This window comes from Neovison vison, chromosome 3, assembly GCF_020171115.1.
Source record: "Neovison vison isolate M4711 chromosome 3, ASM_NN_V1, whole genome shotgun sequence".
Lineage (NCBI taxonomy): Eukaryota > Metazoa > Chordata > Mammalia > Carnivora > Mustelidae > Neogale > Neogale vison.
In genome coordinates, this window is record NC_058093.1 from 67,452,402 (window position 1) to 67,467,193 (window position 14,792).

Genomic DNA, 14,792 nt, shown 5'->3' on the forward strand with positions numbered 1-14,792 from the left:
GCACCCTCTATTAAAAAAAAAAAGAGCACGTTGAGTACGTTCTGGATTACTCATAGGGCCCCCCCTTTTTTTCCGGGCCCCAAAGCGTGATCTGGATTTATAATCGCCCTTTAAAGCTCCAGAGGCTATCAGGCACCTGCAAAGGAGCCCCACCGCTCTGCCGACGAGCTGCCCCCGCGAGAAACGGCCTCGTGATTCCCCCGCGGAGCGGTCCCCGCCTCCCCACTCCGCCCCCGCCTCCCCCGAAGCCTACCAGCTGCCTCTCCCCACCGCTCTCTTCTCCTCCCCGCTCTCGCGTGCGGGACGGTGCTGGCGAGGGCCGGGCGGCAGCTGGAGGTGACGCCGGGAAGATTACGCCTGTGGCAGGGCCGGGGCCGAGCGGATCTCTGCGCGCTGCGCAGAGGAGCGGCAGGAGCGCCCGGATTGCTGTTGCCTAGCCCAGGTGGGTAATCGCGCGGCCGCCTGGACTTCCCAGTGCCCGGCTTCAGCTGTTCAGCTGGATCCTCCTCTTCACCCGCGGTTTCTTGGCCAAGCCCCACTCCCAGCGACCGCCATCTACCCTCCCTAACAGAACGCGTCCCATCTGCCCGACTCCCGTCTCTCCCTTGGTGCGCGGCGCAGCGACCCCCGACCTCGCCGCCATCCTACCCCCACCAGCGAAATTCACGCCTGGGGATGCCCAGAGGCTGACACCCGCGCTGAAGTTGCGAGCGATTTTCCCCATCCCTTCCCGACTAAGAGCGCCTGTCTCACCAGAGGGCTCCTGAACAGCAGAAGCCAACGGCGCGACTCCGAGCAGTAACCTGTTACTTCCCCAGAAGCTGCGGTCTACCGTGGCCCGCGTTACAGCAGAAGCGCGCGTGCAGGGTTAGGTGTCGGATCCCAGGGTGCTTGTGAAGGTGGTGGCAAGCAGGTGCTACTCTGCGGGGTCTTAGATCTACCTAGATTGGCCGGCACCTCTGTCCTGGGGCCTTCGGCAGCCATCGCTCCAGCGCCGAGCGCAGTACAGCGGCGTCGCGCACCGATCCTAGTCTGCCGCCTTCCGAGAGCAGAGGCCAAGTTCGTTTCCCCCAATAATGTTTCCCTTTCTTGCCTCACTCAACCTCTTCGGCTTTGTACAGCGAAAAATCTGGGACCTCAGAGAGTTGGGTGGAGAGGGAACACAAACCCGGACTGAGACTCGCCCTAGGCTTCCAGACAGCTCAAAACAGGGTGGGACAAGAGGGAGACAAGGTTCCGACCCGCTGCTTTCTGGATGTCTAGAGTGCAAGGTGACTGTGGTTCTTCCCCGACCAAATCCGAGAGAGAACGTAAAGATATGGACGCTTTTTTCCTCTCACCTTGTCTCACCAAAGTCCCCGGTCCTCGGAGCAGTTAGCCTCCTTCTTTCCAGGGAATTAGCCAGACACAACAACGGGAACCAGACACCGAACCAGACGTGCCCGCCCCGTGCGCACTCCCCCCGCCTGCCCGCCCTCCGGCTGCTGAGAGCCCAATGGGGCTTGTCGTGGCTCGGCTGGAAAATCGCGCACTGAGCCTCCCTTGCCCTGCTAGCCCTATCCCCCGCACCCCTGCGTCCTGAACCGGCCTTGGGCTCCCCTAGTCTCTGCGCTGCACTCCAGGTCACCCCGCTCGGCCGCCAGACTGGAGAGCAGCCCCGGGCTACGTTCCCCGCGCCGGAATCCCAGAGCTCGCGCGCACGTCTCCTCCTCCCCTCGGCGCACCCCGACTCAGCTTGTTAGGTGCCCTTCCTCCCGCCTCTCTGTCCCAAGCCCAGACTTCTGAGGGGAGCGTCGGTGCCCGCGACCGCTCTGTCTCCTCCCGCGCGGGACCCCGGAAGCTCTCCCCGCACTGCTCTCGCTTCTCTTTGCAGCCTGTTCCTGCGCCCGACTCGCCGAGGACCCCGGACAGCAGAGGCCCCGGGACAACCAAGCTGATGGCGTCTTCGACCCCTTCTTCGTCCGCAACCTCCTCGAATGCGGGAGCGGACCCCAATACTACCAACCTGCGCCCTACAAGTAGGTTCTGCCCCAGTTTCCTATCAAATGGACTGCGGGGAAGATGGGGGCGCTGGGACGTGAGGAGCCTGCGCTGGTGAAAAGGGAAGGGGGAGCGCGGAGACGATGGAGGCTGGAAAGAAATGGGGCCCTGACCTGGGTCTCGGCCAGAGGTCGTTTGACTGACAGAAATGCCAGGCGATTCTGGGGCGCTGGAAAGTGGGAGCCACACAAGGTTCGAGCAGCGGCGATCCTTGGGGGCTTCGCTTCGGGGGAGGGACGAGAAGGGAGAGTGTTGTTTTTGTTGTGTGTGATTTCTTTGGCTTGTGGGACGACAGGGGTCAGGGCAGAGGGCGGTGTGAGGAGACTGTAGTCTCGGCGGGAATAGAGAGTTTTCTGTCTCTTGCTCTCGTTGAGCCGAGCTCTGACCCCCTCCTTTACCCCTGAGCTGTGCTCCAAGTCTATAATCAGCGGAAATTGCGACGTTAATTGCAGCTTTTAGAAAACTCGGGGTCCCTAATTGCTCCAAATTTGCGTCGAGCTATTGACGATTGAGGGAGAAGCCAGGGGCGAGAAAGGTGCATAAAACGGTTTGAGACCGAGCCTCGACATTTCAGACAATTAATTACATCTCAGACAAAAAGAAAAAGAAAAAAGAAAAGAAAGAAAAAGGAGCGGGCAGCAACCTGAGTGGAGAGAGGTTGGGAGCCAGGAAGCGACAAGAAGCTTCGCCGGCGGGAGGAGAGAGCACTCTTCTCTTTTCTCCAGGGTAGGAGATCTGTCAGCAATTGACAGGTCGGCAAAAGAGAAGAAAAGGGGAACCAGATAAAAGGAGGGAAGAGGGCTCTATGCTTCCCCACCTCTAGCTCAGTGTGCTCTTCAGCCCATTTCCAGAACCTGTCTTTAATTCAAGATTTATTTCCTACCCTTCCTGTAGAAGCCTGGCAATGAAGGAATTATTTTTCTTTTTTTTCCAACTTGGATTGAAATGAGTCCCCTCCCCTCAATCTATCAGCTCCAGTAGTAACAGCCCCAGATTTTCTGTATAAGAGGGGCTTAGGAATGGCAGTGTGGTTAGAAGGGCTTATTGCTATGCTTTTATGGCACTTTCTGTGGGCTTGAGAAAATGTCAATTGTTCCCATCAACGAAGATGGGAGAATGTCATCCCACGAGTCCCCTCTCCTTGGCGCTGCCACTGGATCCCCTGTCCCGGAGGCCTTGTCTTAAATCCTGAGGTTGCGTACAGTTCCCTTTGCAGCTCCCTCTCCCCGCCCCCCAGGCGAGCTACAATTACCCACACAACAAAGAAGGGCTCGGGAGAGCAGCCAGCTCTGGTGGCACGCGAGCCGGGCACTGGCTGCTGAGGTGGCCTAATCAGGCCGGGAGGAACGCGAGGCCTGCCCGCCTTTGTCTGTTGCTCTGGCCTTGATGGATTTCTTTTCCAGACCTCCCGACATTACCCGCCCCCTTTTTGCCCCGAGAGGGCAGAGCGACCGCTGTGTTCACCCACCTCAGAGTCCTGCCCCCATACCACCCCACCCAGGTTAACCTTACCTCCCCACCGCAGCGGGCGGTAGAGCACAGACGCCTAACCTATGTTCTGAGAACCAGTGGAGACGCTGACCTGAGTTCGCACATGGCCTGGCGCGCACGGAGGGCACCGAGGCAGAGGTTGAGGACCCTGCCTGGGAAGAGCGTGCAGCACCCGTCCCGAGAACGCCGCCGTCTGCCCCAGCAGCCCAGCTGTAGGTTGGGGACTCCAACCTGTAAGCGCATGCCGGGCTTTTTACCGCTCTTGTCCTCCCTTGCAGACACACCCTCGCCCGCCCAGCGGGCTCCGCTTTCTCACCCTTCAAGGTCTCCTGGGCGGTGGCCTTGATCAATCCGCACAATCTTAATTAGCCTTTAGCTCCAGCAACCCCTTCTCCCTGCCCTATTGTAACCCTCAACTCTGAAAGACGGTGCATTGGGTCTAAACCCCAATGCCCCGGCTGAGTAACCTTGGAAAGATCGCGTAACCTCTCTGAATCTCTCTGTTTTATTTGTAAAATGAGTCTTAGGTGAACACTCTTCTTGTTTCATAGGGTTGCTCTGTGGATTAGCTGAGATGGCGTTTAAGGCGAAAGCACTTTATTGAGTGGAAATAACTCTTTACCCGCCAGTTATTATTACAAGGGTTTTGCTTTCGCACCGATTTCCTGTCTGTGGCAGGAACTCCATCTGTGACACGCTGTCTCGCTAACGTCGGTCTATTTCTTCTCCCCGCTGGGGCTCTGTTGTGCCTCGAGTTTAATGGATGTCACTCTCCTTATCGCCGCCAACAGTCGCGCGGAGCTGAAAGCTCGGACCCGGGCGGCGTGGGGGATGGGAGGGATTGGAAGCGCCTTGCTTTGAGAGATACGAAGGGAATTTCACGCTGGTCCCACAGCACCAGCGCGCGCGGGCCCCACAGACACCCCCGTGATCCTTCCTGCAAGCCGAATCCCGAGGGCAGGATAGACCCCGAGGAGTCCGCGAACAGTCTGGTAAAGAAGGAAAACACAACGGCTCCTAGGTCTGCCATTCGGACCCGGAGGAAAGGCTACTGATTCCCTTTGCCTTCGCCAGCTCCGGACCCGAGACGTCCGAGGGGAGGGTTAATGAGGGGCAGGTTGGGAAGAGGGGATCCCGGATGAGGACCGGAGGCGCACTATTGTTTCCCAGCTCTGGGTCCGACTGAAGAGCAGCCATGCGAGCCCGATCATCTAGTCAAATACTATTTTTCACCCAATTAATTCCTGAACTCTTCCGCGACCCCATTTCATGCCAGTTTATTTTAAGCTGCCACTCGGCTGGAGACCCGCCAAGAAATTATGAGACGTTTTGGTCCCAGATGCCTCTGTGTTCCCTTTCCGGGCTGCTGTGGTCGCCCTTCGAGGCTGCAGAGCAGAGATCAGGGGACGGGGCGGGCGGATGGGTGCTGGGTAACACGAGCGGCCTGGCCCGGTAAGTCTTTGGTACTTGGTCCACTAGGATCTCGCTTCTCCAGCTCCCCCGCCGGGGTTGCTTGGAGGCCTGGGGACCGCGTGAGTGCTTGGCCTTTCAGAGACACCATTCTATACCTCAAAGTGGGAGCAGGAAGGCAGTGTCATGGGCACTCGAAGGGCACTAATCTGCCGGTCGGCCCACGCATCTGGCTTCTTGCTCCTTTTAGGAAGAGTTTTTCTCGAGGAGCACTGGCGAAAGACCTGCCTTCTCCTCCCCAGATTACCTTTGCCCTCAACCGGGTCTCCCACGCTCCGAACCTCACTGATAGCACCTCTTTTGCTTTCCAGCATATGACACCTGGTGCGGCGTGGCCCATGGATGCACCAGAAAGCTGGGGCTCAAGATCTGCGGTGAGTGGAAGGGCCCGCTGGGGTCCAGCAGGGCGGCGCAGCTCTGGGGCTTTGAGGGTTTGGGACAGTGGAGTGCCAGAGGAAGGAGATCCCGGCCCTTGGGTTTGGCTTTCTAAAGTACCTACAGCCCCGACGACTGGAGAGACGACCCTTTACAAGTCTTAACCTTCCCTTGACCCGGCTGGGGGGTACATTTTCCGCTGGAGTCCGGGACTACCAGGAGACTGCGGGGTTTCCCCAGTCTAGGCGCGAGAGCGCGAGCATAGCGCCCCCGCGCGGCAGCCCCGCTCTTCTTGCCGGCTTCGGGGCCGAGCCTAAGCGTGCGCTCTACCTGCGTTGGGAAGGTCCGGTTAAGACCAGCGCTGGTCTGGTTTTCCTGGAGAGCAGGCCTAAGGCGTGGGTTCCGCCTGAGGCGCGGGCTGGTTCGTCGCCTTCACCCTACCCGCCAGCGTACGTGGCCTCCCCAGCTCGAGAATGTGCCCCGAGATGTCATAACGGATTCAGATTTCCTTCTTTCATTCTTTGCCTGCAGCCCACAGTGGCCTGCCTGGGGGAGGTGCGGCGCGCGGGCCAGAGGGTTTGCCGAGCTTGCCCTTGAAGGAGGAGGAAGGAAAAGGGGGCAGGCGGGGGCGTGGGGCCGCCAGAGGAGGAAGGGGGTGTCGGGCACGATTTGCAGCGGAGAGGAAGACAAATAGATCTGGGAGCTGGAGAGGGAAAAGAACCGTCCTCCGGAGACGCGAGGGTCTGAAATGAAAACGCCCAAGGGATGTCATTTTTTTTAAAGCAAAAAAGGAGATTTGTTCGAAGGGACACAGCTGAGTGACTCCGGCTGAACAATGAGCACTGGCTTTCCTTGCTACATTTCACCGTCTAAAATCTCTAGCCTTATCGGGCCAGAAAATACGGACGTCCCCGGGCAGGGGGTGGAGGGGCGGGGGAAGATTAACGAGGGGCTTATTAAAGAGCCATCCGTCAGCGGCTGCTCGCGGGAGATAGCGGCCGAGCGGGCGCGGGGCTCCCTTGCCCCCGCCCCGAGCGCCCAGGCGCTAGCCGGCCGCTCCGCGTTCCCGGTCCTGCTCCTCCAGCTTCTCTGCGTCCGGGGACTCGAGGAAGGCGGCGGCCGGGGCCGGAGCGGACAGGGGAGATTTAGCGTCTCCTGGGAACCAGCCTCCCTTCCCCGCTTTGCCGCGAGGCGCCCTCGGTACGCTTCTAGGGCTCTGTCCCCTTGATCCACGGTGAGGAATCGCTGCTCAGCTCCTCGACGCAGCCATCCCCCGGGGAGAGCCCAGCCCGGCCGCGGGGTGGCCCCGGGTTTGGCCCTTTCCCCGGCACACGAGGCCCTCGGGGCTAGGCCGGGGCTGCAGCGGCGTTTGCCCGCAGCTGGCGGCGGCGGAGCTTTGTTCTATAAATAGCCCCCTCCCCCAGCCGCCATTCCCGGCTTAATGGCCCGTTCCGCGCCCGGTCCCTTCGGCGGCCACGGCGCTCGGCTTCTGCAGCCGTCATTGTCATGCGGGCGGGCAAGCAGAACTGAGCGAGCCCAAGGCGCCCGCCGCGGTCGCCAGCGGGGTGGGGGAGACTTGGGGTGAGGGCTGCCTTCCCCGCGGTGCTGGGCCTGCCTGGCGGGCAACCTTCGTCTGCCCCGCACTCCCTGGGCCCCGCCTAGTGCCGTGGGCCGTGTCCCCCGAGGCCCCCTTCCAAGTTAGGGGAAGAAAAGATGTACTGCCCCCTCCGAAAACACGCCCTAAGTGCCCCCACAGGGTAAACGGGCAAGAAAGAGTAGAGCTTCATTGGGTCTGGAAATAGGGGTCCCCGAGTTTGCATTAATTTATTATGAGGGGGAGCTCTTGAACATCTGGGGGCTGCCATCCTCAGAGTTTCTTCCCTGTTCGTAAACACCTCCTCCCCACCCCCACCCCAATTTCAGGGGTTTCAGGAAAACTTCGACCCGTTTGACCAGAGAGGAAGGGCTGGTAATCTGTTGAGGGGGAAGTTGCCTTCCACTAAAATGCAAGATTTGGGGGCCACAGGTTCGGAAGCTTCATATTAGGCTCGATTCTGAAAGGTAACAAAAAACACCATGCGGATTTACTTTCCACCCTGGACCTTGGGGGAACTCTGGCTTTCCAAAGTGCAGTCTTTGGATTAGACCTGAATCCACCCGGCAGCCCCTCACCTCCACACAAGGACATCCCAACTCCCTTCATCCCAGACATTCAGGAGCCTGGATGATGCCTTCTACACACTCTCCAGGTTGGTTTGAGCTTTCGCATTAAGACAGCAATGGAATTAATTGTCTTCTTCTCGCCTCCAAATCCATTGCCCTGGGTGACCCCCATAAACACCTTCAGTACCTTGCCACGATTCAATTCCCAGCCCCTCTCCTACCTCCCTTTTCTGGAAGCCAGGGAAGAAAGCTGCAAAGAAGGCTCTGGTTCTCACCAGTGGTACTCTTTGCTTGGGAGGCAGAATACCCTGGGAAAATAATCAGGTAGAAGAAACCCAGGGTTTGCCAAGAGGTAGAGTGGGGTAGCTACAAGCATGGTGCATGACAAATAGAAGGAAATGCAGGGGCCCTGGGTTCTGCTAACTTCCCAGTGTATCCTTGGTCCTCCATCACTTACATATGCAGAGGTCCCAAACTGGCTGCCAGCCACAGCCTATGAGCTGTTTTATTTAGCCCATGCAGTGTGTATGTGCGTGTGTGTGTGTGTGTGTGTGTGTGTGTTTAATGATGTGTCAGTTGCGGTATAACTTTCAAACAGAGAAAGACTTCAAATATTCTGTATTTCTGGCTTCTCTTGAAATAAGAAGTTGGGGTGGGTATGGGGAAGGTCTGGCAAGGTATTTTCAGCACATAAAAATCAGAAAAAAGAGTTCCTTCCTCTAAGAAGATGCAATTCCATTCTACTTCTTGCTGAGCAAGAGCAGGGGTGATGAGCTTCAGCCCCAATCTCCCCCCTTGGCCATGTGCCCCTCTGCCACGCACAGCTCATAGACCTGCTCAAGAGAAGTGTTCCCGAGTTCCCTACACTCCTACCCATTCAGTGGGACCCCAGGCCTTTGAGTTTGGGAGCAGGGGTGAGGAACCAGCCTCAGGATCTCCCGTCTGCCCAGAGGAGCAGTCATGACAGGGTTTGCCTCCTGTTCTCCCCTTAAAGCTAGCTGGGGTGTGACAAGCTGACCAAAGTCAGGTGCAGCTTTGGCTTCCCTCTGCTTTTCCTTTTGCCTCTTGGGAATGTTGAGTTATGCTCAACATATGCTGGGTTACCAGTCACTCGTTGTTGAAACTAGGTCCTCACAGGTGGCATGCAGAGCAGGAGAAAATACAGTCTGCTTCAGTCTCAGAGACCTGAGCTTCCAGGACCCCTGGCTAGCCAGGGAAGTTGTTCAAAGCACGGACTTCAATGTCATCCACCACCTGGTCACCCTTGGAGAAGCATATGTTTCTTTCCAGAGCCTCTCAGAGCCTGGAGAGAACTTGGTCATTTACCTTTTCTTGAGGGGTCTGATATTTTAGAAAACAAATACCTTCCAAGATATGGTTATTCTGATAATATGCATTAAGTGTTCATATTAGCAAATTAATGGTTTTGAACACAATTTATAATGCAACGTAAGTATGCTTTTCAAAAGGTAAATATAGGATTTATAGGAAATACAGATTCCTAGTGCACCCCAAACAGTGTGGTCCAGGGATGAGATGCAGATTTAAAGTTGGGTCATAATTGTTATCTCTCAATCCTATCAGGACAGCTCTGGGACTACCTGTGTCAGACTGGAAGCTAATATCCAAAGTCAGGTCATAGGTCATAGGTCCTGCCGCTGCCCAGGAAGGCATTCTAAGGGGTTTCACGCTAGAGACTCAAGGCCTTCCCAAGGAATGAGACAGAGCCAACCAGAGGTCAGACACCTGAAGAGTAGGAGTTCAGTGGGCAGGACCCCACCTCCATTAGGCCCCATGGATTTGGTCTTTTCAGCCTGGCAAATTCCATAGCTCAGTGTTCCAGGTGCCGGGGAGCAGTCCTGGAGTTCAGGAGCCAAGTGCTCCTACACACTTCTGGCAAATGAGGGCTGGCTCCTGGTTTGGGACTCTGGGCTTTGTATGGGGAATTCAGAAAGCAGGGGGAAAGGTGAGGACCAGGATACAAGCCCCCACCTTTACCGCCAAGTGTAGACTCTATTACAGTGTCTTACCCCCTCCCGCTGTCCTTGGGGGCTTCAGCGATAAGTTTACAAGGCGCTTGGAACAATGAAAGGCCTGGTGCCTCTACCTTTCTTCCTTCCAAAAATAGACCCTGCTCCTGTGCGTGGGAGGAGTCCAATCACTGCAGCCTTCCCCTGCATCCCTCCTTCCTCCACCCCTTGCCGCTGAATTGCAGTCCTGGGGAAGTAAAGCTGAATTCCCCAGATTAACTTGCCTCTCCTTGAACCTCCTGGGACTTTCCTCCAAGCCTGTCTTGTGATGTGCATGACTCCCCAAGGATCTTGGTATCTACAAAGACAGCTTTGGGGTCACTAAGAAGCTTAGAACTTTCTTCTTCTTTTCAGTGTGTTGCATTTTGGGCTAAGCTTGAGGCATAATTGGAAGAGATGCTGAGGGAAGGACTGGGTCAGCAGGTCCTGAGCCCCAGATGGAATGGGTGTAGGTACTAGGGGAAGGAGTGTGCTCCTCATTGGCAGAGTCTCCAGCTTTTTTGCCTCAACCTGCTTCTCCATTTGCCACCAGTGGTGTTTGTGTTGCTCACCTCAGGCAGCAGAGATTTCTACTCCTTCTGAGGGGCAGAGGTGAGGTGCTTTGTATCCTGCCCTGGGCTCCAAGTTCAGTTCTGTAGGGTTCTGGGAGGCTTTCTGGCTTTGTTACAACAATGGTTCCCATCTGCCAAACTGTTAAGTTCCTGGAGGGTAGAAGATCTGTCTCATTTATCTTCATCTGTCCCCTGTCCTAGATGTTTAGCAAAGTGCTTTTCCACCCTAGGTGCTCAGTAAGTATTTCCAGGATGAAATGTCATCACACATGAGGTTGTACGCTTCCTTGTCTCTTTCCCCAATACCTTTATTCAAGGAGAGGGGGGTGGTATGGAGACAACTTCACTTCAGGCATGGGTCAGAAAAATCACACTTATATTCAACCCCATGAGTGTTACCTGGTACCCGAGGAAAGTATCTTCCCTAACCTCCAGTGCTGGTCCTCCCTCTGCTGGTCCTTGCCCCCTCCTTCCTCCGGCTGCACAGCCCATAAACCCAGTGCCAGCAGCATCCTCTCCAATTGTGTCCTTCCCCTTAAAGCCCCATCCTGGAGCTGGTTACTGGAGTGGAAGCTGTCCAATTGACTTAATTCTGAGTTCAGAGTCATGGTCAGAGAGGGGAATGGGCTTTGCTTTCTGTTTTTCTCTCTTGCATGACTGGGTCTGTGCCACTGATGACACTTGGCACTGCCCCTTCCCCGCCTGAAGGCCAGCAGTGCCAAAGCCCTTATGTATAAAATGCAGACACTCAGCTTCTTCTCAGGAAGCAAGAACGCTGCTTGAACAGTGGACCTGGGCTGGCAGCTGACCCTCCGAGGCTGGGAATTCAGTGCATTCTTTCTGACCTAGCTTCTTGTGCTCTAGGCTTCTTGCAAAGGACCAATAGCCTGGAAGAGAAGAGCCGGCTTGTGAGCGCCTTCAAGGAGAGGCAGTCCTCCAAGAACCTGCTTTCCTGTGAAAACAGTGACAGGGATGGCCGTTTCCGGCGCACGGAGACCGACTTCTCCAACCTGTTTGCTCGAGGTAGTCCCCACCTCCTACTCTCCCCACCCCCCAACCTTCCCCTGTCCTGTCCAGTACTATCCAGTAGGTTTCTTGACTTTTTCCTGAAATTTACTTCTTTGACCAAAACTATCACGACTCCTTCTGAACTGTCATGAAACGGTTTTTCTAGTATTTAAATATAATATCCTCCTTTCTTCCATATGGCCCAGGACTTCATCATTTTGGAAGCTGGATGAGGGCAGTAGGTAAAAACAGTCAACTCAGGACACTTGTAGGGACAAATATGGTTTCGTAGACTCTCAGAATCCGAAAGAATCTCACATATAAGGAAAATCCAGTGATTCCTATAATAGCATTTATCTTCCAAGGTCAGCAACAATGACAAAATCACTCTGGGGGAAGCTGTGTGCCTGGGCCCAATGACCAAGTGTTGTTCTGAAACTCGTTTTCCTTTTGGAGATCTTTCATTATTACTGCTGCCCCCACAACTCTGATCTGAGGAGAGCTTTCTTTCCTCATCTCTCCTGAACAGCTTGAAAATAAATCCCTTTTTGCCCCCTTCCATTAACTCCCTATAGGCCAGGTCCAAACAGTCAGTCAGACTTCATTAATCCTCAGAGATAATCCAGGGAAGCTACACAGAGCATCATGTAAAGCCAATCTGCTCTTGAGTTAGGGCCGAAAACGTCTGTCATGCCCCCTCTGGTTCTCCTCCCAGGTTAACCCAACCTGACTATGTCTACCAGAGGCTGGTACCCAAAATCACCCCTGGACATCCCAGTGCCCAAGCCCAAAGGATGAGGTCGAGAGAGAGAGAGAGAGATGTGGGAGTTCCCTCTCCCACCTTTCTGAGGCCCACCTTTGAGCTCTTCTTTTCTAAGGACACTACAGAGGACCACTCTGCAAGGGGGATCTCAGCCTCTACCATCAACAATCAAGTGTATTATAATGGTCAACCAGAAGGCCAGTGCATGAATCAGATGTAGTGAGACACACCTGGTCGCAGGGCAGAGGCCTCCATCACGCTCCTGACAGGTGCCCAGTCATTCTGAAGTGGACAACAGCTGTGACTGGCCGCTCATGGCTTCTCAAAGCTCTCCATCTATGAGCAGCCTAACTACCAGAAAGTCTGTCAATCTTCAGAAAGTGTATGCAAAACCTCTGTGTGCCGGCATGTGTGTATTTTTCTGGGGAGATGGTATGTCACATTACCCATGTGTATACATAACCTGGAGTAAATTAGGTCCGTAGAGATACCATGCCTGGTATTTGGGATTTCTGGGCTGAGGAAACCTAGACAGGAGCCCAGCGATAACCACTTGTTGGCTCCTCCCCCACCCCGCCCCACTCAGATCTGCTTCCGGCTAAGAACGGGGAGGAGCAAACTGTGCAGTTCCTACTGGAAGTGGTAGACATACTCCTCAACTATGTCCGTAAGACATTCGACCGCTCCACCAAGGTGCTGGACTTCCATCACCCACACCAGCTGCTGGAAGGCATGGAGGGCTTCAACTTGGAGCTGTCGGACCACCCCGAGTCCCTGGAGCAGATCTTGGTTGACTGCAGAGACACCCTGAAGTATGGGGTCCGTACAGGTAAGGGTGAGGGCCAGAGGGACATGTGGGAGGAGCCTTGCCCTCCATCACATCCTTGCCGGTAAACTAGGGGAAACCCGTGAGGAAGGTGAAACTCGAACGGCAGTGAGGGAAGGTAGCAGTGAGTTCAGTGACCACAGAACAACCTTGGGCAGTGCCCGGGGATGGAGGGTCCTACCTAGGCAAGAGCTCATCATCATTTTTTGGTGTAAACATACATTTAAAGATACAAACACCTGAGGCTATGTCAAGTTCTGTATAAAGAGTTTTCATTCTTTGGATTTATTCACAATCTGAAAAGAGCAGAATCACCTGCCCCCTATTTCTTTTCTCTCCTCTGTTTCATGCCCATTTCATTCTGATAAATTCTACACTTGCCTGTCCCTAACACTGGGGAGGATTGGGCCCAGTGCCTTCCCTTTCTATGTTAGTTTTTTAGGGCTGCTGCCCCAAATGACCACACACTAGGGGACTCAAAACAACAGAAATGTATTCTCTCAAGGTTCTGGAGGCTGGAAATTTGAAATTTAGGTGCTCCAGGCCATACTGTCTCTGAATACTCTTGGGGAAGGTCTGTCCTTGCCTGTCCCTGTGTCTGGTGGTTGAGGTCATTCCTTGGCTTGCACATGCATCACTCTAATCCCTACCTTCATCTTCCCTTGGTGTCCTATGATTGTGTCCAAAGTGTTCTCTTCCCATGAGTACACCAATCTTTGGATTAGGCCTGCTGCATTCAGTTATGGCCTCACCCTAACTTGATGACATCTGCAAAGGCCCTCTTTCCAAATAAGGTCACACTCACAGGAATCAGGGGTTAGGACTTGAACATATCTTTCTGAGGGACACAGTGCAACCCACAGTGCCTTCTGCTGGCTAGACAAAAGCATCACATACACATACACCATTTGCATCTTACTCCAGTTTCTGGAGTTCAGACTCTCCGAGTCATATCTTTAACAGGGGGCCCTTGAGGAAGCCCTCTTGCCTCCTTTTCATGTTATAGGAACCCTCTCTAATCAGTGGTCCTGGCCAAAGTGCTTACTTCCCAGGTGCCTCAGGTGAAGTGGCTCAGGTTCAAGGACTTTCTGGATCCCTATCCAGCTATTTCTAAGCCTAGGAGGGAAACAATGCTTTTTTCTCACTGCTGTCTTTCCCCAGAAGCAGCCTGGTTTCCCTGAGCCCTTGGGCACACAGTGCTGCAGGAACTGGCAGGGCATGGCCAAGTTGCCCCCACAGGGGAGCCCCTGGTAGCCCCTCATTCTTTTTTCTTCTCTCTCTCTCACTCTCCTCTGTGATCCCTTTCACGTGAAGACAGATTTAAGGCCAAGACTAGGGAGCTTGGTGGTGACAGAGCTGGGTAAGTCTCAGTCTCTCGGGTGTCAAATACAAAGTGTTGTAATGAAATAATGAGGTCAGTCAAAGAGGCATTTTTAAATAAGGAATCCCAGACTGCTTATGAGGTCTGCCAAGGCCACGGAAATAAGTGTAGCTTCCTCGATTAACTGCAGAATGGACAAGGCTTAATTATGTTATAAGGTCTGTGTTTGATTTTTAAAGAAAAGCACGCGCATCGATTTAGTTACGGCTCACCTTGGCCTGATGGCTAACCTATTCCTGATGGAGATCGAGTAGTATTACACAGCTAGATCAAAGAAGGGTCCAGAGTCTCCCTGGATGTCTTAGCTGGCCTTGCTTTAGCCTAGTGGCTTTTGTTTTGTTTTGTCAGGCCTCTCTGTGTGTACTTTCTCAGAGAGAGGAGACCATGTACTTGGATCATTAAAGCTCAGAATAGTGTTGTCCTTCAAAGAAAAACACGGGGGTTTGTCATAACTAGTAGCTCCTATTGCCTACAAAACGGAAGCATCACATGGCCATAGGAGCATGGGCCCTGTGGGTCCCCTGTGGGACTCCACTTAGTTAGCCTGCAGCCAGCCGATCATCCCTGCCCTTCAGCACGGCTTCTGGGAGCAAGTACTTCTATTCACAGAGTTCATGACCTCCCAGGCCCTGTGAAACCTTCTGCTGCATCTCAGGGCATTGACCCCGGGAAGGCAGACTCTTGCCGCCATAGG

General features: G+C 54.5%; 1 protein-coding gene across 2 annotated transcripts in view; it reads left to right on the plus strand.

Annotated features, from left to right (window-relative positions):
* Positions 1 to 318: 318 nt before the first annotated feature.
* GAD1 (glutamate decarboxylase 1) overlaps positions 319 to 14,792 on the plus strand; it is a 40,312-nt gene continuing 25,838 nt past the window's right edge. The window contains exons 1-5 of one of the 2 annotated variants that reach the window (XM_044242310.1): positions 319 to 442; positions 1,874 to 2,018; positions 5,313 to 5,375; positions 10,985 to 11,143; positions 12,478 to 12,720. In XM_044242310.1, coding sequence (XP_044098245.1) covers positions 1,937 to 2,018; positions 5,313 to 5,375; positions 10,985 to 11,143; positions 12,478 to 12,720 — 547 coding nt within the window. In that variant the 5' untranslated portion in view covers positions 319 to 442; positions 1,874 to 1,936. Of the gene's footprint in view, positions 443 to 1,871; positions 2,019 to 5,312; positions 5,376 to 10,984; positions 11,144 to 12,477; positions 12,721 to 14,792 lie in introns of those variants that run through there. The other variant, XM_044242311.1, reaches the window with a different exon arrangement.